This window comes from Cheilinus undulatus, linkage group 6, assembly GCF_018320785.1.
Source record: "Cheilinus undulatus linkage group 6, ASM1832078v1, whole genome shotgun sequence".
NCBI lineage: Eukaryota > Metazoa > Chordata > Actinopteri > Labriformes > Labridae > Cheilinus > Cheilinus undulatus.
The window spans coordinates 24,253,307-24,277,263 of NC_054870.1; the positions used below are offsets into that span (position 1 = coordinate 24,253,307).

The 23,957-nt window shown below is 38.9% G+C and overlaps 1 protein-coding gene across 5 annotated transcripts in view; it reads right to left on the reverse strand.

Moving 5' to 3' along the window:
• The window catches only part of LOC121511283 (WD repeat containing planar cell polarity effector), a 127,707-nt gene that overhangs the window by 64,051 nt on the left and 39,699 nt on the right, over positions 1-23,957 (reverse strand). For all 5 annotated transcript variants that reach the window (XM_041789891.1, XM_041789888.1, XM_041789889.1 and 2 more), the window contains 6 exons: positions 22,427-22,511; positions 13,334-13,378; positions 8,444-8,494; positions 5,531-5,601; positions 3,637-3,696; positions 2,231-2,345 (listed from right to left, as the gene is read on the reverse strand). In XM_041789891.1, coding sequence (XP_041645825.1) covers positions 2,231-2,345; positions 3,637-3,696; positions 5,531-5,601; positions 8,444-8,494; positions 13,334-13,378; positions 22,427-22,487 — 403 coding nt within the window. In that variant the 5' untranslated portion in view covers positions 22,488-22,511. The remainder of the gene's footprint in view (positions 1-2,230; positions 2,346-3,636; positions 3,697-5,530; positions 5,602-8,443; positions 8,495-13,333; positions 13,379-22,426; positions 22,512-23,957) is intronic.

Genomic DNA, 23,957 nt, shown 5'->3' on the forward strand with positions numbered 1-23,957 from the left:
TTAGTGTTCTATTATGAATAAAATATGGGTTCATGAGATTTGTAAATCATAACATTCTGTTTTTATTTACATTTTACACAGCGCCTCCAATTTTTTGGAATTGGGGTTCTGTCCATCTGCCTGTCCATCCGTCTATCCGTCTGTCCATCCATCCATCCATCCATCCATCCATCCATCCATCCATCTAAATGGAGAATGTGCTAGTCTTTATTTAAAAGTGCTTGTCTTTATTTTACAAAATAAGGGGGGTGTATACATGCATGTGAGAGCAGCTGTGTGCGTTCGGCTGTTTTTGTGTTAGTGATAGAGTGAATGTGTGTTAGTGCATGTTGTGTGCATGTCTGTGTTCACTACAGAGGCTTTATCAGGTGTCTGGAGACTCCGGACGGAAGCAAGGAGGGCGGTGTTATGAACAAATAATTGATACAGAAAGAAAGAAATAATTAGCAGATTTGGGCCGTTGTCCATGGCCCCTCATTCTCTCCTGCCAGGTCTGTGGAGCAAGGGAGCACTGTGGGAAGGGGGGCGGGACTCCCTGGAGGAACGCGTGATGGAGGAAAAACACTGATGGATGCTCTTAAGGGAAGGCCCCTGGACACACAGAGCACAAAAGGATTTGCCTGCAATTAGCTAGCAGAGCCGACTCGCTCACCTGTGGCACCTGTTATGTGTTTGTGTGAAGCAGCGTGCGCTTGTGTGTGAGTGTATGATTGCATGACAAAGTGGCGAGGAGATGGGGATTGTGTGTGTGTCAAGCTGAATGTGTGGTGAGCAGGTGTAAGCACACAGTGGGTGCTCACATTGTGAAAGAAAATTTGTGGTACATGTTTTTTGTGCCTCAAAAACACTGAACATTTGAATACAAACGTTCCTGTGTTTGTGTGTCTGTGGGCAGAGATAGGTGGCCCAGCACTGTGGTTGAAACAAAGATGTTTGTGTCTTTAAATCTGCTTAAACCACAGTGAACCTTTAGAAAACCGATGTCATATAAACCATGATTTCATTCAATGAATGGAAAAATTGCAACAATACAGGAGAAGGAATACTTCACCTCCATAACAGGCGTGATGGTTACGCAACAGCTCTAATTAGCATCAGCAGCACCAACGTACCAAAACCACAGTCAAAAATGACTGAGGGCTTTATAACAGCGGGTACCAAGGGTGGATTAAAGGCTGAAAAGCATTTGTAAAGAATTTAACACATACAGAGAACACTGTATACCACAGGCAAAGAAACCCTCTGAAGCTTGAATGAACACAAAGAGGGAAAATGTCTCACACCAACCAGGCTGTGCTATAGTCAGTATGTTTAAAGAGTCTACGTGCAGGAGTTTAGAACAGGGAATATATGGGTATACAGAGTATACCCACTTAGTTTTTAGTCTCCATAGAGCAGTGGTTCCCAACTGGTCGGGCTTCAAGACCCACCAACACTTCCTTATCAGAAATTGCAACCCAAAAGTTTAAAAATGTTCAGCCACTCAAATTTATTTCATGATACAGTATGCAATTTGGACCCTTAAATGAAAAAATAAATCAAACATTGGGGATGCAGGATATTGTTTTGTTGTCAATATGCCAATATTTAGAGATTAATTTTAGCCAATAATGAAATCAAAATATGTATTTCAGATCTAAAACTTCAGTCTTTTGAACACATTTTCATATAAAAGGATGAACAAAGAAAATACTTGAGCACTTAAAACACTATCAATATCTGTTGATACCAATATCTGGCTAATAATGCCATGTTTTTCTATCAAACATGTTTACAAAGCACATAAGTACAAAGGAAATTCCTTATTAACTTGGGAAAATCAACATTTTATCTGGGAAAAAGGATAAAAATAAGTGGAAATCTTGAGAAAATTACCAAAATGTACACATCATCACAGGAAAAGTTGAAAAAAAGTATGGATGTACTGTATGTCTACTTAAAGCTTCAGTACATTACAGACTGTTGGCCTCCTGGCCCACCTTCGCAACTCACTGGAAACAGATTATTCGGGTCCTGACCCACCAAACCACTGCTACAGTGGTTAATGTCCTGTGTGAAGCACTTTGAACTGCCTTGTTGCTGAAATGTGCGATACAAATAAATTTGCCTTGCAGAGTATACCCACTTCTAAATACAGAGTATACTCAATAAAGAATATATAAATTAAGAGTTAGGTCATGCACTACTACACTACTGTCTATATGTCTGTGTTTGCTTGTGTGTAACTAACCATCAGTCACAGTGTTGGCTGGTAGTCGGCCGGTTAATGTTCGGTCTATGAACACTTGTTCAAGTTCAGGTCCAGTAAGGGTCAGAGTCACCAGGACTCCACTGCTCAACATCACCTGCAAGTATCACACACATACAGTGCTTAACAAATTTATTAGACCACCCTAACCTTAACCAAAGTAAGGTTTATGCCACAGCTGCCCTAAATTAACAGCATTGGTAATTACCAAAATCATTTTTTATGTTTCTGCAATGGTAATACACCAATATGTAGAGGCTCTTTAACCCAAATGATATTTTTAATGCTAAAATATAATTATTATTGTTATCCATGAATTTTCAAATTTACTGATTTACAAAGAACTGAAAAAATAGTAAAGCACATTATTATTTCTTGATTAATAAGTCAAATTATAGCTATTTACTTGCATTCCTAAACAGAAAAATGAGTTTTAGTGGTTGAATGTTATGCTTGATTAATTTCTGATTTCTCAGAGAAGCCCAGTGAGCCGGCTCAAATTTGGGTGAACTCAGTTTGAAATCCCTCATTCCTGTTCAAAATGGTAAAACATGGAGAGCTCACTGAAAATGAAAGAGTCCGCATTAAAGGACTTCATGATGCTGGATGGTCTTTGAGACAAATATGACAGGTGGTCTAATAAATTTGTTAAGCACTGTACATAAAACAGATTAATGAAATGACAGAAATTGTAACTTATTTGTAGCCCTTTATGCCCTTATGAGGTTAAACAGAAAACCTTGTGCTACAAATTTAAAATCTAATTGCAACTTCTATCTGTTAACAGAAAAACAAAATGTCATCTTCATGCTAGATGACTGGTGACATCCTGGTTTTAAATTTGGTATCTTTTGTCTTTTCTGCATACTCAGGATCTACTGAATGTCCTTGCAGAGGGTAACCTTGCAAAGCAGATGGATCGGCCAGATTCCATGCCTGTCATCAGGCAGGTCCATATTGCAAAGCTTTCAGCTTAAACACTTGCACCTGGACCAATCAGTGTTATTTAGAGATAAAGAGGTGAAAGCTACAGGTGTGGCCTTGGTAAACATTTGATTTATCAACTGGCCCCACTTACAGTAAACAACACTGAGCTTGCATTTTGTAGTTAACTCACTGAGGTACACATACCTACTGTGTCATATGTTTTGTTGCTGTGATTGGCCAGCGATGATTATGACATTTGAGGAGGTGACAATAATGTTAATGTCTGAAATCAGAACTATCATTATATTAACATCAGTAATCTGTAGAAACATGAGATTGACTCATGCTAATGACTGGTGGTCAACACTGTCTGCATTTTGCTTCTCCAACATTTCCAACCATGCATGGGTGTCACACTCATGTTTATGTTTTATTAGGGTGTTGAGCTAAGGAAGGTGTACCTGGCAGCAATGTTTGCTCCTCCATCTGGTCTGAATGCAGGTGTTGGTCTGCAACAGCTCCTGAATGAGAATTACAGATGATAAGAAAAATAAATGAGCAAGACTGAGTGAACAGCAGGCAAACTCCCAATGAAACAAGTATACACAATGACACAGATCTGAATGACACTATGAGCAACACAGTTTCTGACAACTGTTGAAAATGTATTATTATAGTAACACAACAATAAAGGGGGAGGGAGGGTTTGTAAAGTTGTGCACTTTACAGTGTGTTTTCACTCATGTAATGTACCAAATTATGTACAACTTTATAATGACCAACTTATGATATGATGCTTATCACCACAGTGTTAGCCTCTCCTCAGTGGCTTACCATATGTAACAGGATTGATTTTAAAGTTGCTCTGTTTGTTTTCAAAGCCGTAAATGGCCTGGCACTGTCTTTTTGACCTCCTCGGCCCTTATACTACCTTCAGGCCCCTCAGATCCTCAGACATGGGCCTTCTGGCTGACCCTCAGTCTAAACATAAACGTGGAGGTAACTGAGCTTTTGCAGTAAAAGTCCCTCAACTATGAATCCCCTCAATCATTCCTGCTTTCTCTGGGATTCAAGTCCCGTCTCAAAACGGGCTTCACAGTTTGGTTTTTGAGTCCTAAGCTTAGTGGCTTGGCCTTAGTACTTAACACAGTTCAGTTAACTCTTTATTGTCATCATTTTTATGTCTGTCCTCACTGCCCTTCTTTTATGTGCAGGCATTTTTTTTTTTTTTTACTTCTGTGTGATTTTCTGTCTTGTAGAGCACTTTTGTCAGCTGTTGCTGTTTTTAAATGTGCTTTATAAACACATTTGATTGAATGATTTTGGACATGGACAGTATACTGACATTAAACACAGTCAATTATGGCTTAATATTGGATGCATGATATAATTTTATCACTCTTTTTTATCAGTTTGACAGATTTTCAAGACAATGATGTAATTTTATGAATAAAGATGAGTCTAACCTTTCAACTTCCTGACAATAAAAATATAAAATAACCCATTTCTTTCTTTATTTTATTTTACATGACATGCCATACCAAAAAGAAGATTATATGTGAAAACTCAGTCCATAATAAATCTGAGCTTTGATCTTTATCCTGTTGATGTAATTTCAGTTACACTCAAACGTGCCTTCATTTTTTGATACGTTACTGGACACTAGCTCTCACAGGTGGCCACTGGAGCAGTTCCTGCTTACGGAGGGGCAGGAGAGAGTTGAAAGAGGATGCAGGTAAGGACTGCTTGTGTGCATGCCAGTGTGTGTGTATGAGTGTGGAAGGTCAGTCATTCCTGCCACATTCCAAACCCAGCTGGGGTGATTGGATGGGAGGAGAGTAGGACGGAGGAGGAGGAGGGTGGGGTGTGGAGGTGAGCTGGGGCATTTCTCGTTTCAGACAATGGTTACGGGTGAGAGGAAGGAGGTGTGTGTGTGAGTAACAGCCACAGACAGGCTCCAGCAAACAAAGCTCGGCTTGTACGGCCGTAAGTACAGAGGGGACGAGGGGAGGGGAGGAAGAGAGGGATGAATGAGAGGAGAGGAAGGGAAGGAGGAGGAAGAGAAGGAGGGAGGAAGAGGAGGGATGAGGGGGCAGCCTGCAGCCCGCTGATCCCCTCAAATATCCCCCTCGATGACAGAGCTCGGCCCAAAGCGAGGTGATGACAGAGCAGAGGAGAGAGAGGAGAACAAACGGAGCGACAGGGAGAGTGAAGGGAGAGGGAGAAAGGAGAGAGAATGCCCCTATTTGTTAATCAATCGGCCGTTTCGGAAAGGGAAAACTCTGAAAATCCCCAAAGGAGGAAGAAGATGAGGAGGGGGAGGCTGGTGGAAGGTTTAACAGAGGAGGCGGGTACCTCTAACTCCTTCAGCGAATCACGTAGCTTCTCGGGTCGGCGGTTCTTGGGGGTCCATGAGTAGCCTCGAGCTACAGAGGAAACAACATGAGAAAAGTCTAAAGATCATGTGACTGGAAGTCCAAACACAGACATAGGACATTTCTTAAAGGCCCTGGTGGGAATTCAAAGGAATGTGGCACCAAAATCTGGGGATGAACTTCGTAGGTTAGGATCTAAGTATGAAAAGGGGGGCATGAAGAATTAAGGGTGATGGCAAGGTGGATAGCAGCAAAAACCAGAAACAGCTTCATGAAAAAGCTGGATTTTTTTCTCCATTGTTTACAGACTATAGCTGGACACATGAAACAAGGAACAAACTGTATTTATTAAAAAAAAAAAAAAAAAAAAAAAAAAAAGAGCAAATTCTGGGTCCCAATAAGTGATCAGTAAACTAACTGAACCACAAACATATTCAACAGCTTTTATGAATGTTAATTATTCAAGCCATTTAGGACATTTGAGACCTAAAATCAGAGCGTATTGTCTTAAAAAGCTTGTAAAACCTTAACCCTGTGGTGCACAGTCAAGCTCTAAATATCCTTTTTAAGGACAGGCCTGGGCTTTGAGAATCTATATGATCCAGTAATGTTACTTAAATTTTTAAAAAGTTATGGGACTATAAAGTCAAAAGAAAACAAAAAACAAAATGAAATTGAAACTCAAAGCTTCAAAAACTTTTCACATGTGACACACAGTAAAAGATAATGACTCACATTCTTTGTCTGCATAAACTCTTGAGGACCAAAAAGTGAACAAATAATTATTCTGTGACAAAAAGTCCTCTAAATATTCACATATTTCCAATAAAAGGTCCTTGTGCCTTCTAATATTGGCAGATTATGAGCCATCAGTCAAAGCTTTTCCTGTCTGCAGTGACACAGAGGGCCCCATTCCAAGCTCTCTGTCTCTCTTTCTCTCCTTCAGGAGCTATCTCCTCTGAGTTCGAAGTGTAGAGACATGCACCCTATGGCAAACCATGAAAGGATGACAGAACAGCCAAGCATTGGTTGTCTCAGCACATTTGACAAAACAATATGGTGGATAGCATAAGCTGCTAGCAGCAGAAATGATTGAAAATTGATTTAAACTAATAAATAGACATTGAATGCAAGAGTTACTGGTATTGATTTAATCATTAAATGCCCTGGACAGTCAACTACATACCAGTCTTGCTGAAAAAGCTAACATGAGGGTTTAGAAGGAATGGATAGCATCATTAGAACAGCAAAATATGGTTAAAAAGTTACTTAACTGTTCATAATCTGTATTTCTTCTCTTTTTTACTTATTAAAAACAATCAGCAGATTCATCATGCCTAAAATATTTGCAAACTGCAGCACTGACATGGCTAGCTCCAACATATTTTTAGGCACTAAAAAGGTCACAATTTGACCAAAAGCAAGTTCAAAGCAGCAAATAATTCTTGACTACACAACTGAGTTTAAAACTGTCCTTTTCATCTTTCTTTAAAGCTCATATCATATGGTTTTAGTGATTTTGTTCATAAGTTAGACTTTAACACCAGCAGAGCTTGAAAACTCCTGTCATTCATGTGCTTGGTTTGCTACCGTCTACTTTTTTGTGAGTGTTGTCAAACATTTCATAAATATTCTATTCATTCCAAATGTAAATGCACTACTCCAAGTCAACCCACAATTTATTTTGTAGAAAGGTTAACTAGCAAACTTGGATGCAAAGTGAGACTAGCATTAAGCCACACATGGCATTTGTATACCCACATGCAAAGGTGCACTGTTGTGGCATAATGACAAAAGGACAGCTTGTCGGTGGTGTGTGCTTTGGCTTACTTTTGCAGTGTGAACATAAAAACTCAAGGGAAAAATGCAACAACATATGATTTTACTATTTGAATCAGAGTGAGCTGTAGGTGTGAAAGCATTCCAAACCTTTCCGTCTGAAACCATACAATTCATTTATATCTCCATTTAAAATAATTATAAAAGTAAAACTTACCATAAAGAAACACTAATGTGGTTATGTTTTAAATTTCTGACCACCATGTCCCCAGAGCACCCAAAGTCTGAAGTCTGCTGCTTACAGATTTATTTAGCTGCACTTAAAGGAGAGAAAATATTCCTCTGGAAGCAAAATATCCCTTTAAAAAGCACATGCACAAACACTGGTCCTAGAGGAGAAGCAAATATTTAATTGTGAGGACTTTTGGTGCTCTTGAGTTGAGTTATCTCTCAAATGCAACCTCACAGCTAGCAGCACGTATCTCAACACATACCACACACCAAGGCCCCATCGTTGTAATTTCCCAGCACTCCCTTTTCCCTCTATCTCTAGTGGTTAAACAGAGGGAAGGAAGGATATGAAAAACTGCTAATTGAATTTGTGCATCTGCTTCTGCCCACACATATATATAAAGTTCAGCATGAGGGAAAAGGGGGGAAAGGGAGGATTGCTGTTTTCACTATGGTGCAATCACTGCCTATCTGTTTATTTTAGTCACCTTTTTCATCTTTACTGAAACAAACCATTAAGGAAGGACTCTCTATTAGGAATAAGTGGGATGAGGAGGTAAACAGATGCATGCAAATGAGGATGTGGATGGGGGGGGCGAGAGGGAGAGGGTCAGGGGAGAGAGGAGGGAGGGGAGGGCAGGGGGATGAGTGTTTGTCTCCTGATAAGGGTGTTTGTATTCCACTACTGGGTAAAAAAGCAAAGAGAGTGAGGGGAAGACAGGGAAAGAAAGAGAGAGCAGATGAGGGTGGACAGATGAGGGCAGCAGTTTCTGGAAGATGAATTTTTGAGATAATTAGGAAACTGAACACACAAATAAAGTGGTGTATACAAAATATTTATCAGTGTCATCACTCCTTTTGAGTTTCTCCACTGGGAACTTACCTTCACAGAAATGGTTTTTTTCATTGTAGTAGTGATGCTCCAGAGGATTTGCTTAAAAAAAACAAAAAAAAAAACAGAAAAGGGCCAATCATGGAATCAAATCTGCAACATGCATTTTACATGGAAACAGCGTGATATAATAGATAAAGACACTAGTCATTCAGTATGATGCAGGTAATGATACACACATATAGCTTTAACTCTGAATGGCCTTGTTGGCACAGTGGAACCCTTAACATGCCTCATGGCCCGGTTACCATGAGCGAGAAAGTGGCCAGTCTGGTGGCCAGCCTCTCTGGCAGGCAGGAACACCTCCAGGATTAGTAGTATTAATCAGATAAGGGGGTGAGGGGCCAGACAGGCCCAGACATGGGCACCTGCTTTGGGGCTGGGTAGGGAGGGTAGGGGGATTTTTTCCATCCTTTTTTTTTTTCTTGCTGCAGGGGACCCCCCTAGCTGCTCCAATGAGCCTGGGTCTACCTCTAGTGGTGATATGTGGTACTACATGATCCATTTATCCAGTACAGGTACCTAGAGAGATACAAGGACAATAAATAACTCGTGAATTACATCAGCAATAGATGTAGATGTATGCATTTTTTAAGAATAAATTCTCAAGTCATTATAGTCCTGTAAGAAACACATCCCACATCATCCTGGGGTTGCCAGTTTATTTGGTGCATCTATCTTCTAATTAAGTTTTTTTACTTGCTTTGCTGTTGGAAACCGAAGTCTCAAATGTATCATACAGCTTTGGCAATACCACAGTATAACTGATTTTTTAGACACTGCAAAGTAAACTCAGTATAGAGAGTACATTTATTTTGCACTAATTTTAGCTAGGTTCACCTACATAATACTTACAACAGAGCTTTTATTTACATTTTTCTTGTCACAGTTGTAACAGTTCTTTAAACTTCACAGGTGTTTTTTTTTTTCATTTCATTCAACAACATCTGAATCAGAGTGAAATGATAATGGGTGCATTGTTGGATCCCCAGATCAATGTTGCCTTTATGACTTCCACACCATATATGGTGCACTTTTTACCAAAGACTATGTGGGCACCTTATTGCTTTGAGGCAGAAAACCTTAAAGGAACAAGCCTCAGAGCTGTAGTGTGAATGAAAACTTGGTTATTTAGGCATCTACAGATGAAATCAGTGCCATCAATTAAAATTAAATGATTGAAACTTACATTTTAGCTTTGTTTGCAAATTTTCTAATATTTAGAAAATTACAAAACATTCCTCATCTACTTCTATATTTTAAATGGGACACCAGAACTGACCATAAAAATCTGGAGATGTATGATATGATTGGCATGATATCGGTAGTGGCAGATATTAGCTTAAAAAGTTAAATATCAGTATCACAGATATGAAAAATTCTGATTTATGATTTTTTTCTGATTTCAGATATTTACCACCGATATGTAAGTTGCACATATCAGCAGTATAAATCATGTATATATCATGTCTACTTCTCGCCCCTCTCTCGGCACTGCTTGACTCAGCTTCTCTTTCCACAAAATAAAGTTGGTGTTTTTAAAGCATTAAATGTGTATATATCTGCATCAATATTGGCTAAAATGCAGACAAAAAAATGGCATAGGGGATATCGGTAAAAATCAAATAGCATGCATTCCTAATCAAAACTAAAGCCTCTACTGTAGTACTATAGTGCTACAGAAAACTACTTAAGTCTTGAAGCTGAGTGGCCAATAAGATGGATTTTGAGGCATACAAGTATTAGAGTATGGATGAATTATATCAAATGTTATTTTTTTACCCTCTGTCAAAGCACCCACACATCTTTTTCATGTTAACTTTTATGGCCTTGTTCACACAAAATCTCATTCCAACACATTTAGATTGAATATAGTAAAAACTAGTGTAAATTCAATTGTATCATGGCCTCAGCTATCATTATGCAGCCATGTGAAAATGTTGGGATACTTTTGGGTAGTGACTCTGCTCCCCTGCTCTGTCCTTCCCTCCTCCCCCCACTCTGATATCAAGCCACACTTTAGTAATCCTCCAAATGAAAGGATTTGGAGCAAGAGCATCGTCTCTCCACTAAAGATTGGGACTAAAGGGAAGGCAGCTCCTCAGATGAGAGTGAGAATGAAGGAAAAAAAACAGTCAGAAAGAGAGAGAGAGACTGTACACAAAATGAGCATGAACAAAATGATAGAGAATTAGAGAAACGAAGAGGGTATCTGTGACAGTGAGACAGAGACAAGGTTAAAAAGGAACAACATGTTAATTAAAAGAAAGAGATGCCAAAAATATGGGGAATTATTGACAACAGAAAGCACAGAAATAAAGAGGGATGTACAAGTACTGATACCAGCGTTTGTATGATAGTGATACCAGGCTTTGGTACTCGTACCCATGTCACTGGCAATGCTGTCCATGATATCTTTTTACCACATGATATCAGACTCTCATTTCTTGAGTAGAGATGCAATGCTGAAGCCATGTCTTCATTTTGGTAATATTTCAACAGAAACGAGGATGGAAACAACAGAACAGACTGCAAACTATGTACTGCTTAAACTTCATAAGAAGAGGTGTGGAACATAAGATGAAACTTTGAAAATTATTCTAAGAATTGTAATGGTATTATCAACTATCTGTATTTGTACTACTTGTAAGTACTTGTGCTTGGTTTGAAAAAGGGGTATTGTTGAATCCCTGGAAATAAAGAACATACATACAACAGTGTCTATAAAAAGTAGCCCCCCTCTTGGATGTTTCACCCTTTTATTGATTATATAAATCAATCATAGTCAATATGATTAGGCTTTTTGACAAAAAAGTGTTCATGTCAACGTGAAAACAGATTTCTACAAAGTAATGCCAATTAAATAAAATATCTAAGTTAAAATAAGTGATTGCATAAAAATTCACCTCTTTAAAGTGACTTACCCTGTTCAACAGAGGTTCAGCCAACTGGTGCTAGTAGTATCACAGTTAGTGAAATGGGGATCACCTGAGTGCAGTGAATGTGTCTCAAGTGATTGTAGTAATGACACCTGTGTCTGAAAGGTCCAGTCACTGGTTAATCAGTATTCTTGGCTATAATTACACCATGAAGACAAAAGAACACTCCAAACAACACAGAGAAAAGGTTATTGAAAAGTATAAGTCAGGGAATTGATACAAAAAAAATTTCGAAGACACTGAACATCCCACAGAATACAATAAAATCCATCATCAGGAAATGGAAGGAATATGGGACATGTGTAAATATGCCTAAATCAGACTGTCCTCACCAAGGCCACCAAGACACCTATGACTACTCTGAAGGAGTAATAAGCTTTAGCAGCAGAGATGGGACAGACTACATATAACAACTGTTGCCCAGGTTCTTCATCAGTCAAAGCTTTATGGGAGAGTGGCAAAGAGAAAGCCACTGTTGAAGAAAGCTCATATTACATCTCGTCTAGAGTAGGCCAAAAGGTATATGGGAGATTCCATGGTCAAATGGAAGAAAGTTCTTTGGTCTGTGAGACAAAAATCATCCATCATGCAGTGGGGATGCTTCTTGGCAGTAGGCCCTGGAAGGCTTGCAAGGTAAAGGGTAAATTGAATGTGGAAAAATATAGCAAATCCTGGAGAACAATCCTATTCAGTCCGCAAGAGAACTACAACTTGGGGGAAGGTTTATTTTCCAGCAAGACAAAGACCTGAAGCATGCAGTGAAAGGAGCGGTCAAGTCAAAGCCCCGCCCAGATTGTGTCTGGACTTGAGAAAGGTTAATCATGCCGGATCAGAGCTTGAGCAGTCTTCCAATGAAGAATAAAGTGTAATTGAAGTGTCCAGATGTGTAAGCTGGATTGAGGCATCCACACAGACTCAGTGCTGTGATTACAGCCAAAGGTGCTTCTACTACATACTGACTTGAAGGGGGTGAATATGTCTGCAGTCACTTATTTAAAATTACATATTTGCATTTAACTGAAAACTTTGTAGAAATCTGTTTTCACATTAACATTTAAGAGTTTTTTGTATCTTTTTTGGTCAAAATTAACATTCATGAACATTGTTTAACAGATATTAACCAACACAGAGCTTTCACATGACTCTGCTGCTTTCCTCAACATTTGATTTTTGCACTGACATTCAAAGGTTCAATGATACAACTCACTGATTTAACACACTTTACAAACTACTGAATGAAACCATCTCTCCAAAAAAATATTACATACTTTTAAACATATTTTTAATACACTTAAATTTATCTGTTCAGCTGTGAGTGGTCAAAATGGATTGGATCTAACTACCAAAATGTAGTCACCTTCCTCTAGACACTTGATGAAAATGTAAATGTTAAAAAAGGATTAATTTGTCGGCAATTTCAAAGCAATGAAAGAAACATCTCGTCTTTACACTGCTGTGGCTGTGGGGGAGTGATTTGAGCGCTTCCTGATGGTAAGGGAAGCCTCCTGGCCTAAGGCAATATGAGGCTGGACTACATGGGGCCTCATGCCATGTGATCTAGCAGAAAGTCAACAGTTTAGTTTTCCTATCGCTGGGTGTCAGGACCCCAGGTCAACAGGAACACAGGGAATGTAAGAGATAGAACCGCACTGGTCTAATAACCCGGGTGTTTGTATGTGGTATGTGCAGAAGGTTTTAGGAAGTAAATCCTTCATACTAATAGCATGTGGACGAGCAAATGTGTGGCAAACGGGTGTAAGACACTAGATCAGGCAGGACCAATAATTTGTGTGTCAGGGTGTGTGTTTGTAAGGGCTTATGTGAGCGTGGGAGGCAACTGAAAGCCCTTCCTCATATATAAGGAAAGCACATAGATTCCAAAAACAAGACAAATGCAACTTATCTTAAACACAAACAGACATCCAATATAAACACTATTTACCTGGCTCTCCTTTATCGTAGTACTGATAGGTGCCAATATCTGTATCTGTGGGGTGAGAGAGAGAAAGGGGGAGAGGATGATGATGAACATCTAGCTGTCAGGGAAAAGCAGAAGACAGATCAGCAATTTCGCACCGTGGGATAAACAATCGCTATCAGCCACTGGCCTGTCCCGTCTGCCAGCACCACGGTTTGAGCTGCGATAAGGCCCTGCGAGGGGGAGGAGGAGGGGGAGTATAAGGCTAGGGTTGGGGGGGGAGTCCGAGCCAGAATGGAAAAGGGGGAGCAGAGGGGTATTAATAGAGACAAGAGTGTGCCTGAGCCTGTCCCACCTGAGGGGCAGACTGATTTACAAACATGCAACATATACATTTAAAAGTAGAATCAGCAGATAGCTTTAAAAACATATGACCAGTACACACGCAGCCAGTAACAAGCACAGACACACACTGACGGGTACACTCGCACAAACACGCAAACTGCTGAGGTGAGGCTTTTTTTTGTCAGTGTTATTCCTGCAGGCCCAAAACCATAAGCAGCCAGACTCGGATTCGCACAACACATCGTTTCTTTATCGCTTCATGACTGTTGCTGCTGCTGCTGCTGCTCCTGAGGCCAGGTCACACTAATACAACAGGAGAGCTGATGGCAGACACACACACACACACACAAAACAACTAGTTTTTTATTCATACGACCTTGAGTATCAACCAGATATTTTTAATACAAACAAAACTTAATCTGTTCGTTTAGCAATGAAATTAAGCAATTAAGCCTGTTTTGTCAGAGTTTTTGACATTACTATTTATTCAGATGCCTGTGTTTCAATATCCCTAAGCGATGCATTGAGCCAGTGATTTATCTTATTTAGGCCATGTTGCTCAAACTGTGGCAAAAAACCCCCCCAAAACAAAACAAATTAAACAATGCATAAATTGGTGTAGTATGAGACTAACTTCAGACTTCAGACGGAATGGACCGTACAAGAGCTCCCGACAACCAAGGCATAAAGACTTGAAGCACACCATGGTGACTGACTGCAGAGTAAGCCATGCATCTCCATGTTAACAGATGAAATAGTGGAGCAAACTTTATAATACAAAACATCTGAAAAATATTTTCCTCAAAGATGGTTTCTATCAACTTAGTGTGCTCTCATCATATTGAATTAAGTCCAAATGTATTTTCTTTTAAATATAATTTTGGGGGGTGTCATTTTAACTCACCTGAGGGAACTGTACAAACAAGGGACAGATACTTGGTAAAAATACTGTTGATAGCTGTGAAAAAAATCTATTACAAGAAAGTGGGGCAGAGCAGACCCACCTACCCAAGACCAATGGCTTGAGACAGTGGAAGAAACCTTCATAGTGGAAAAACTGACGCATAGTTTAAGATTACAGGAAGCAAAAATGGATGACAAGTGGGAGAGGTGGACATTATTCAAGACAAAATACAGCAACATTTCAACAGAAAACCAAAGGGACAAATAGCTCTGATGTTGATTGTGATGAAACAAATATACTGCTACTGGAAATTTAACTTCCAACAGTGTCTACTAGTATAATCTTATAGATTCATCTGTGTTAACTATTTATTTGATGTAAAGCCAACATGTTCATCAGTAGGCTGTATGTATATAAAACGTTAAAATAATCAATAAAAATTAAAGTTACAAAAAACATATATAATTTGGGTTTTTTTTTTGCTTGTATTTGCAGGAAATATGAGGACAGTGTGGGGGAAGATGAGCACCAAACATGTGCTGAGACCAGGCATCAATCCTGTGACAAGTGAGTTGACGACTATAGCGTCATCATATGGTCACCTGCTCTACTAACTGAGCTAAACTGGTGTCTTAAGTGTGTCGTTTTTGGGGGTTGTGTTTTTACCAGTTATTGGGTGCGAAAACAGAAAATGTCCCATCATTATCGACAGCAATCTGTTGACAAATAGGGTCCTATCAGCTTAGAAGAGCAGAGGAGGAACAATGAAAGGACATGTAATAAACACTAAACCAAGAGCTATTAAACTTTCTATAAACCATGAGTGTAGGACCGGGTGTAAAGAATGAAAAATCATATCTTGATGTATTTTAACAAAATAACAATGCATGACATACATCACAATATTCGTCTTGATGAAAACAAACGTAGCCATTTTTTAGTTAATCCACATGTGGTGAATGTCAAATGTAACAAAGGGATTTTATCAACAGCCTATGTGAGTTTCTACATTATAGTATGCACAAAATTATCCACATGATTTCGGTATTGGCAAATATAAAAATTAGTGGCTATACATCTTGGTGGCCTAAATCATTTTTAGGCCTTTATCAGATTCTTTATTAGATATTTAGATTCATCTCATAAGAAACAAAATATTTCAAGTCATTTTATGTTCACACCTTGATGATTACAACGTACAGCTCATGAAAACCAAAAATCCACTATCTCAAAATTGAATATTGTGGAAAAGTCCAATTTGCAAAGGTTTCCTGAGCTTTCATTCTCTCGCTATGTTTCAGTACACACAACCACAACTATGACAACAGAAGGTCAGTGCTGGAAGGGCAGGCTGTTTAAAGAGTGGTGTATCAAAGCATATTTATGGAAAGTTGACTGGAGGAGAAAAGTGTGGTAAGAAAAGGCGTTCAATCAACAGGCAACAGGAATGAGCTCAGCCTTCAGAGGAATTTCAAACAAAGCAGACCCAAGAACTTAGGGGAGTTTCACAATGAGTGGACTGAGGCTGGAGTCAGTGGATCAAGAGCCACCACACACAGACAGGCTTCAAGTTATAAGCTTCTCACCTGGGCCAAGGGGAAAAGAACTGGACCGCTACTCAGTGGACACTGTTTTCAGATTAAAGTAAATTTTGATTTTTATTTGAAAATCAAGGTCCCTGAGTCTATAGGGCACATAATATAGGGCACTATATAAGAGGCACAGAATCCAAGGTGCTTGAAGTCAAATGTTTTCAGTTTTCACAGTCAGAGATGGTTTGAGGTGCCATGTTAGCTGCTGGTATTAGTCCTCTCTGCTTTATCAAATCCAGAGTCAATGCTTTTAGCTGTCTTCCAGGAGATTTTAGAGCATTTCATGCTCTGCTAAGAAGCTTTATGGAGGTACTGATTTTGTTTTCCAGCAGGAATTGGCACCTGTGAACAGTTGATCCAAAACTACCAGAAACTGGTTTGCTGACCATGGTATTACTTTGTTTGATTGTCCAGCCAACTGGCCTAACCTGAACCCCATTGGGAAACTCTGGGAAAATGTCAAGAGGAAGATGAGAGACATTAGACTCGTCAACACAGATGAGCTGAAGGCTGCTAGTAGAGCCACCTGGGCTTCACAACACCCCAGCAGTGCCACAGACTGATTGGCTCCATGCAAAGTCGTATAGATGCACTAATTTTTCCAAAAGGAGCTCCAACCAATTACTGAGTACATATATGAACAGAATCTTTTTAGAAGGTCAACATTTCTGTATAATAAATCATTTTTGGACTGATGTCTTGTGATATTCTAATTTTTTTTTAAAGAGTAGATTTTTTTTACTTTTGTGAGCTGTAAGCCATAATCATCAAAATTTAAACAAAAAAGAAACAAAATATTCCCCTTTGTCATGATCAATCTGAAATAAGCGAATAAAAGAAGAAGGCAGAATAAAATAAGTTTTAATTCTTAAATTAAATCACAGGAAAAAAAAGTTTTTCATGACATTATAATTTTTGAGATGCACCTGTATTTACACACTGCTCAGAAATAACCTTGAAGAGCATGTTATAGAAAAGAGTGCATTCTCACACTGTTCTGGCTGTCTTGGACATTCATTTGTATTATTTGAAGACAAAGGCAGAAATATGCTGTGGACAGATGCTGAGACTGCAGCTGCTCACATGGTGCTTTTATGTTTATGCAGGCAACGGTTGCTGTTTTGGTCAGTATATTCCACAATTAATGAATCTGATTGATTAAAATGACTACATTTACTTTCAACATTGATTGGATGGCCACATGAAAACATGGGTATATGCCCTTTAAGAATCCTTAAAATTTACCCCTGATGAAAAACTCATTTTCATGAACTCAACAGAGCATTGTCACACACCCAGCTGTGATCAGCTGATGCCCATCTGATCCCAATTATCACCACCCAGCTCCAACAGGCAGTCACAGCTCTTTCTCTCAATACAGCTGTGTATCTAAATATGACAAACTTCTCAGTAATCCCTGCTTGCATCAGTGCTGATGCACCCAGCTGCTGGCAAAGCTTAACCACCTCCACCCCAGCCTCCTCCCTTATTGCATAAAGCTTGCTGCACCACTCTCACATTGAGATACATGCAACTATGGATTAATTGCTTTTGAACTAATTCTATTGTATTCAGTACACATTGCAAGGAACAGCTGTCATTCAAAGATTCTGGTTAAGTAGCAAAAGCTTAAAAAAACAAACAGTTAAATAAAACAGGGACTAAAACCCTAAGTGACAAAAGAAATAGGAAAAACTTGTCATAGGATCAGATCTGAATTTGCATCTTCAATCTTTTTTAGGATTATGACTGAAAAACTCTTTTTGCTTTCAAAAACATTTCCCTGTGTGCAGTTACTGCAGTTACTGCAGTGATGTGGCTCAGTGGCCAAAATTACAAGGCTGTGACTAACACACAATGGTGTAAAGTTGTGTAAAAAAACATGAGTTTACAAAAAGAAAGCAAAAATATGTCATGGTGTCATGTGGTAGGTGGTGCTTTTAAAAATCTCTATTTTTGTTTTTGAGGCAGATGTATATGATGTAAGGAAGGTGGTGATAGGCAGCGTCACACCTCAGTGACCAGGCCTCTGTGCTCAGATGTATCCATCCACATTTTGCTGGAGATAGCAGAAAACATACAGAGCAGGAAAAAAACAAACAAATCAGGATATGTTACCATCACCTAGGATATACACCCTGTCATACCTTTGTGTATAAACACACACACACACACATACACTGTCAGCCTCTGAGAGACACTATCTTCGTCTAAAGCTCAGCAGACTGTGAAAGACAAGACAGAATGGAAGGCAGGAGAAAACAAGAAAATAGATGGAAATGCTCTGTTTCTCTAAAGGTAGAGATGGTCTGATAGGTAGCAAGCAGAAAAACACAGAAAACTGCAAGAAAAGTCAAACTTACACCAAACCAACTCTGATTTACAACAAAGTATGGGTCATCTGGTAAGATTTCTGAAGGGCTACATGATGGTGATGTAAGAGGTGTGATGTGAAGCTAATATATTACAGGTAATAAATGAGCACTTGATGTTTTTTTTCTCATTGAGGATTGAATAGAAGATTGTTCCTATTCAAGGAGAACAAGAATATAAATAATTGATTAGCTTGACAGGGAACAGAGAAGATGACACATGTTGATGGGGATGAATTTATTAGCCCCACTCTGAAAATTTCATTTTTCAAAAGGGATTTGCAAAGTGCTTTTAAACCCAGCAAGGATTTTTTTTATCACAGCTTTTCCATACACCATAGTTTTATTTTGGATGCTAACATTATTTTACTTTGCAGAATTATTACCCCCCCCCCAAATGCTAATAGTCAGTTCTGTATCCTTTTGCCAGATAGCAGCCTGTATTCATTTGCTGTAGTTTCTAACAAGTCTCAGACACGTCTCCTGAAATCTTCTCATATCCTTTTTTCATGATTCCTTCCACCTTTGCACGATTTCCAGTTCCAGACGCACTGAAGCATCCCCACAGCATACTAATCCCGCCTCCATGTTTCACTGTGGGGACGGTGTTCTTTTAATTCTTTTTTTTCAAACACAAGCTACGTCTCCATGGCCAAAGAGCTCTAGTTTGGTCTCATCTGACCAAAGGACACGCTTCCAGTATGCATAATATTTCGCAAGGTTGTCTTTAGTATACGTCAGTATGGCTCGTCTCTGCTTCAGAGAAGAGGTTTTTCCTGTGCAGGGCTCTAGTGATCGTCTTTAGACACATCTCTCACTAGTTTTCTTGCCAGAGTCTTTCAGAAATCTTTCTCTTCCTCCCTCTTCCAGGCTTGTTCTGTACTGTGTGGCTTTCTTTGAATTTTTTGATTATACTTCTCACTCCAGTTCTGGACACTTGGAAACACTGTGATAACGTTGTATATCCTCTTCCTGCTTTGTAAGCATCAACAATTCTTTTTCTCAAGTCTAAACTGTTTTCTTTTTTTGTAATGATGCTTTCTCAAGTGACCGTTCAAACCTTTACTGAAGTTTTTAATCTGAATGTAAATTAGAAGATAATCCTCAGTCTTAACTTGTTTTACAAGCTTTGAGCATTACAAAGTTAAAGGACAACAATGTACAACAGTGGTTTGGGCTATGGCTCAACAAAAAGGTAAGCTCTAAAGGGGGCTAATAATTTTGACCCTGGTAGTTTTTGGTTGATGTTAAATAATTTTGTTTTCTTGTGCAAAGTTAAATAATGTGAGCATCCAAAATAAAAGCTGTGATTAAGAAAACGAAGGCTACAGGTCCAATTTTAAATTAGTCTTTTGTACCTTTGAAGCTAGGGATATTCAATATTATGGTCATGACTGGTTTTGGTAGATATCAGCTTATAAAGTTAACTATTGGGAGTAGCAGATATGAACATTTCTGCCATATTTATAACCAATTTATCTGCTATAAATATTAGTCCATATCAGCTTTAAATCCGGCTGCATATACTGTACGAATAAGTTGGTCGAATTTTATGCAGGACCAGCAGATCTACATCACCTAGAGTCTTTTTCGTTCATCCTCATCAATTAAACTTTGAAGTGTGTATTAAAGACTCAAGTTTATTTCTTTGTCAATTCTTAAACTTTAAAGTGAATTCTAAGGACTGAAGTTAAGGTCTGAACCACATTTATATAATAATAATAATAATAATAATAATAACACATTTTATTTATAAAGCGCTTTTCAAGAACTCAAAGACACTGTACAAAAGTTAACAGACATTATATGCCAAAGAAATCAAAAGACACTTTAACAGCTAAACAGGAAATGGTGGGTTTTGAGCAGGGATTTGAATGTGGAAAAGTCCGTACAGTCTTGGATATGGTTAGGGAGTGAGTTCCAGAGGGAGGGGGCGGCTATGGAGAAGGCTCTGTCCCCCCAGGTTCGGTGCTTGGTTATATGTTTGGTCTCAATATCAGTATCAGCAAAAATGTATTTGTAAATATTAGCATATCAGATGTCAGCACAAATCCAACATGTGCATCCCAACAGTAACATTATTTTTTTTCTCATAAAGGTTAAAATTATGAATAGGATGAGTTGTTCACGGAGTTAAAGCCAGTATCTCTGATTTTATGGCATACCTCTGATATGATTGAAGCACAATTCAAAAGCAAAATTAAAACAATATAAAATGTATCGTTAGCAAGTCGTATGGTTTGCTTTTAGTGTCATGCTTTTAGAATCTGGCAATAATTGCATATGAAAAAACACAAAAACATCACTGTACTATATTTTGACAATGCACTATTTAAATCATTATGTTGACAGGCTAGAAAATTATTATTTCTATTATACAAAAACAATTGTAACGTTAAGGAATTGTACAAAAATGGAGAAGTTAGTGTTAATGATTCACAGGAAGTTCCTGCTTTGACCATGTTGGACAGGGACCTTTCATTGTACAGTTTGCATATGTTGGTTCTCTCCAACCACTCCAGCTTCTTCCCTCAATCCAAAGGTATGCTCATTCGCTTAACTGGTGACTAAATTGGCCGTAGATGTGAGTGTGAAAGGTTGATTCCTCTGTATTTCAGTCCTATGACTGACTGGTAACCAGTCCAGGGGTGTACTCTGCCTCTGGCCCAGTGACAGCTGGGACTGGCTCCAGCCCTCCATGCCCCTGAATATGATACATGTGTGAATGGATGATACATTTTAAAGAGCAACATACAAGTCTGTTATCTAAATGTGTTTACAAGGCTATTTACCTGTAAGCAAAAGATCTTTATTAATCAAATTACTTCATGGCTTTTTTGCACTGTACTGAATGCATGAATTCATACTTGATTCAGAAAAGTGGGAATAATTTCACAAGATACAAGGCTGAACAACATTTATTTTTTTCCTTGGGAGAGTAATGGCACCATCTCTTTGTTAAACTTGACTTGTGTGGTCTTAAATCAACAGATATTTTGCTAGTCTCTGGAGTTTTAGGCCATAGAATCCAAAAACACTAACCTCGCAAAGCAGATGGATACGCCCGTTTCCGTGTTAGTCACTGGCGAATCCATCTTGCAAAGCTCCCGTCTGAACTGTTTGGGCCCGGTTAGAAAGTGACAGGACCAAACACGATGAGGGGCAGTACTTTCGGGCATGGCGGAGATGTGACGTAAGTAAGAAGCACCAAGAGGCCGGTGCCATTATGGCGGAAGACATTAGCATGGATGCTGCTAAAGCGCCAGTTTTATCAGAACTTGATGAAATTTCTTTGTTAAAAGAAGAACAAAAACAGCAGTGAGTTGTTTTCTTTTCAAAAACGACAAAAGTCGTGTACTGACATGTCTATAGTTGCCATGGTTCGCGTTATTCCTTGGTAGCTGCGCACGCGCACCTTGGTCGCAGCTACGTCACATGTTTTATTGCTCTGATTGGCCTGTAAAGATGTGATGGACAGAACATTCATCCAATCACCCTCCGAGTTTTTTCAAAGGCTCTGCCCCTTCCCAAAAGCTGTATATCGAAGGTTTTCCAGATGAATGTGTGAAACACATCCATCTGCGTGTCAGGTTACAAAAACACTAAAAGCAGAAATGTAGTTTGATTTTTTTCTAAAACAATATAATGCATGTCATGTACTACAGAATAAACAGACAATGATAGCCTGACAATATGAAGAGAGCAAAGAGAAAGTGGAAAAAACGGGGTAAAAATTGGTGTTGACTGAAGGACTCAGATAAAGGTGAGGTGGGGAGAAGGTGTGAAAACAAAGTGAGTGATGACAGAGAGAGCCAGAACAAGACAGAGTGTGAAGATACAGACAAAGGAGATGGGGAGAGAATCACTGAGAGGGAGGCCGATTGAACATGCTGATAAGTGCTACCTTTGACTTGGAGCGAGGTCTTGGTGGACCACAAGTGCAGCTCACCCAGGCAGAACGCCATCTGATGCAGGAGTGTAACCCGAGTCTGCAGAGAGGGACAAGCGAGAGGAAGAACAAATGAGAAACAGAGAGAGAGAGAGCCAGAGAGAGACGAGGCAGAACGAACACAACCGCAGATGCATATCTTGACAAGATGACATAACGGATTGACACAAAGCTGCCCGAGGGTCGAACAAAGCATGCAAGTAGGTACAAGTGCTTACAATCACACAAACTTGTGTGACCGCAAGTTACTACCTAGGCATGTGCCTAGAAGGCTGGCATCTGTATATACACCTGTGTTTGATGTATGAGAGAATTTATGACCCCCCCCATGAAAAATGCTTACCATTATTACATGTTCATGTCTTGCTTTGCACACAAACATTGTTCAAATGTATGTCAAAGAAACCAATCCATATGCCAGGGGTAACGAGGGATAGAGGTTGATGAGAATCAGGCTGTGGTCTGACATGTCATTCACTACTTGCATTTAAGGTTCACTTCACTTTCAGATGTTGATTAGAAGTATGGTCTAACAAAACAACAGATATCCTGCTGTTTGATAAAGTTACCAGGCTAAAGCCTCATTAAAGTCATGTTTGTAGCATTGTGGACAGTAATACATATAAATAGAGATTTAGAGGCAGGACATACAGTATGTGCAAAACCATGATTTGTGCATATACTATGAGGTGTAGAGTAGCTTTTAAGTTATTCTCAGGCATGAAGGATTATTCACTGTTTGAGAAGACAAGGCATGGTGGCTTTGTTTATTTGTCCAGCACCAGAGTCCAAGACCAATTTCCCTATGGGTGCAATCAAGTGTAGGTGTATCATTTAGCATTGCTTCATATGGTGGCATATTGTATTGTAGTGCATACATAAAGAAAATTCAAATGCAAAGCTGGAAAAGCTGTCTAAATTTGATGCATTCAAACTTGATAATTCTATCTCAAAAGCCTGGAAAAGAAGCAGAGAGTCTTTTTAATTGTTGTTTTTTGTTTGTCACAGTCTCCTTTTTTAGTTCTAAGACAATGAGAAGACCTATGATGTAATTTGATCCTGGATTGGTTAAATTCTTGGTGTCATGTAAGCCCATATGGGTAAGGCATATGACTGCATGTGTGACACAATAACAAAATAAAATTAAAAAAAATAAATAAAAAGTTAAAACTTCAACAAGAAAACTCTAAGTACCTTTCTGAGGCAAATAATATTCAAAACAATGATTAGATAAATAGTGATCCAAAATCAGTAATCAAACAATTAAAAGAAAGATTAAAAAAAAAATCAGTGATAGTAAAAGTATTAGTAGTCAATAGTGATCATTAACATACAGGACAACAGTGCTGAAAAATAGTTCTCTTTTGCAGCACAACTTCCTGTACCTGCTATTCCTGTATTTCCAGAAAGCTGAAATTTAAGTAAGGGGTCACTCTACAGGTATGAAAGTACATTTTGACCATAAAACTCATCAACACACACAGAC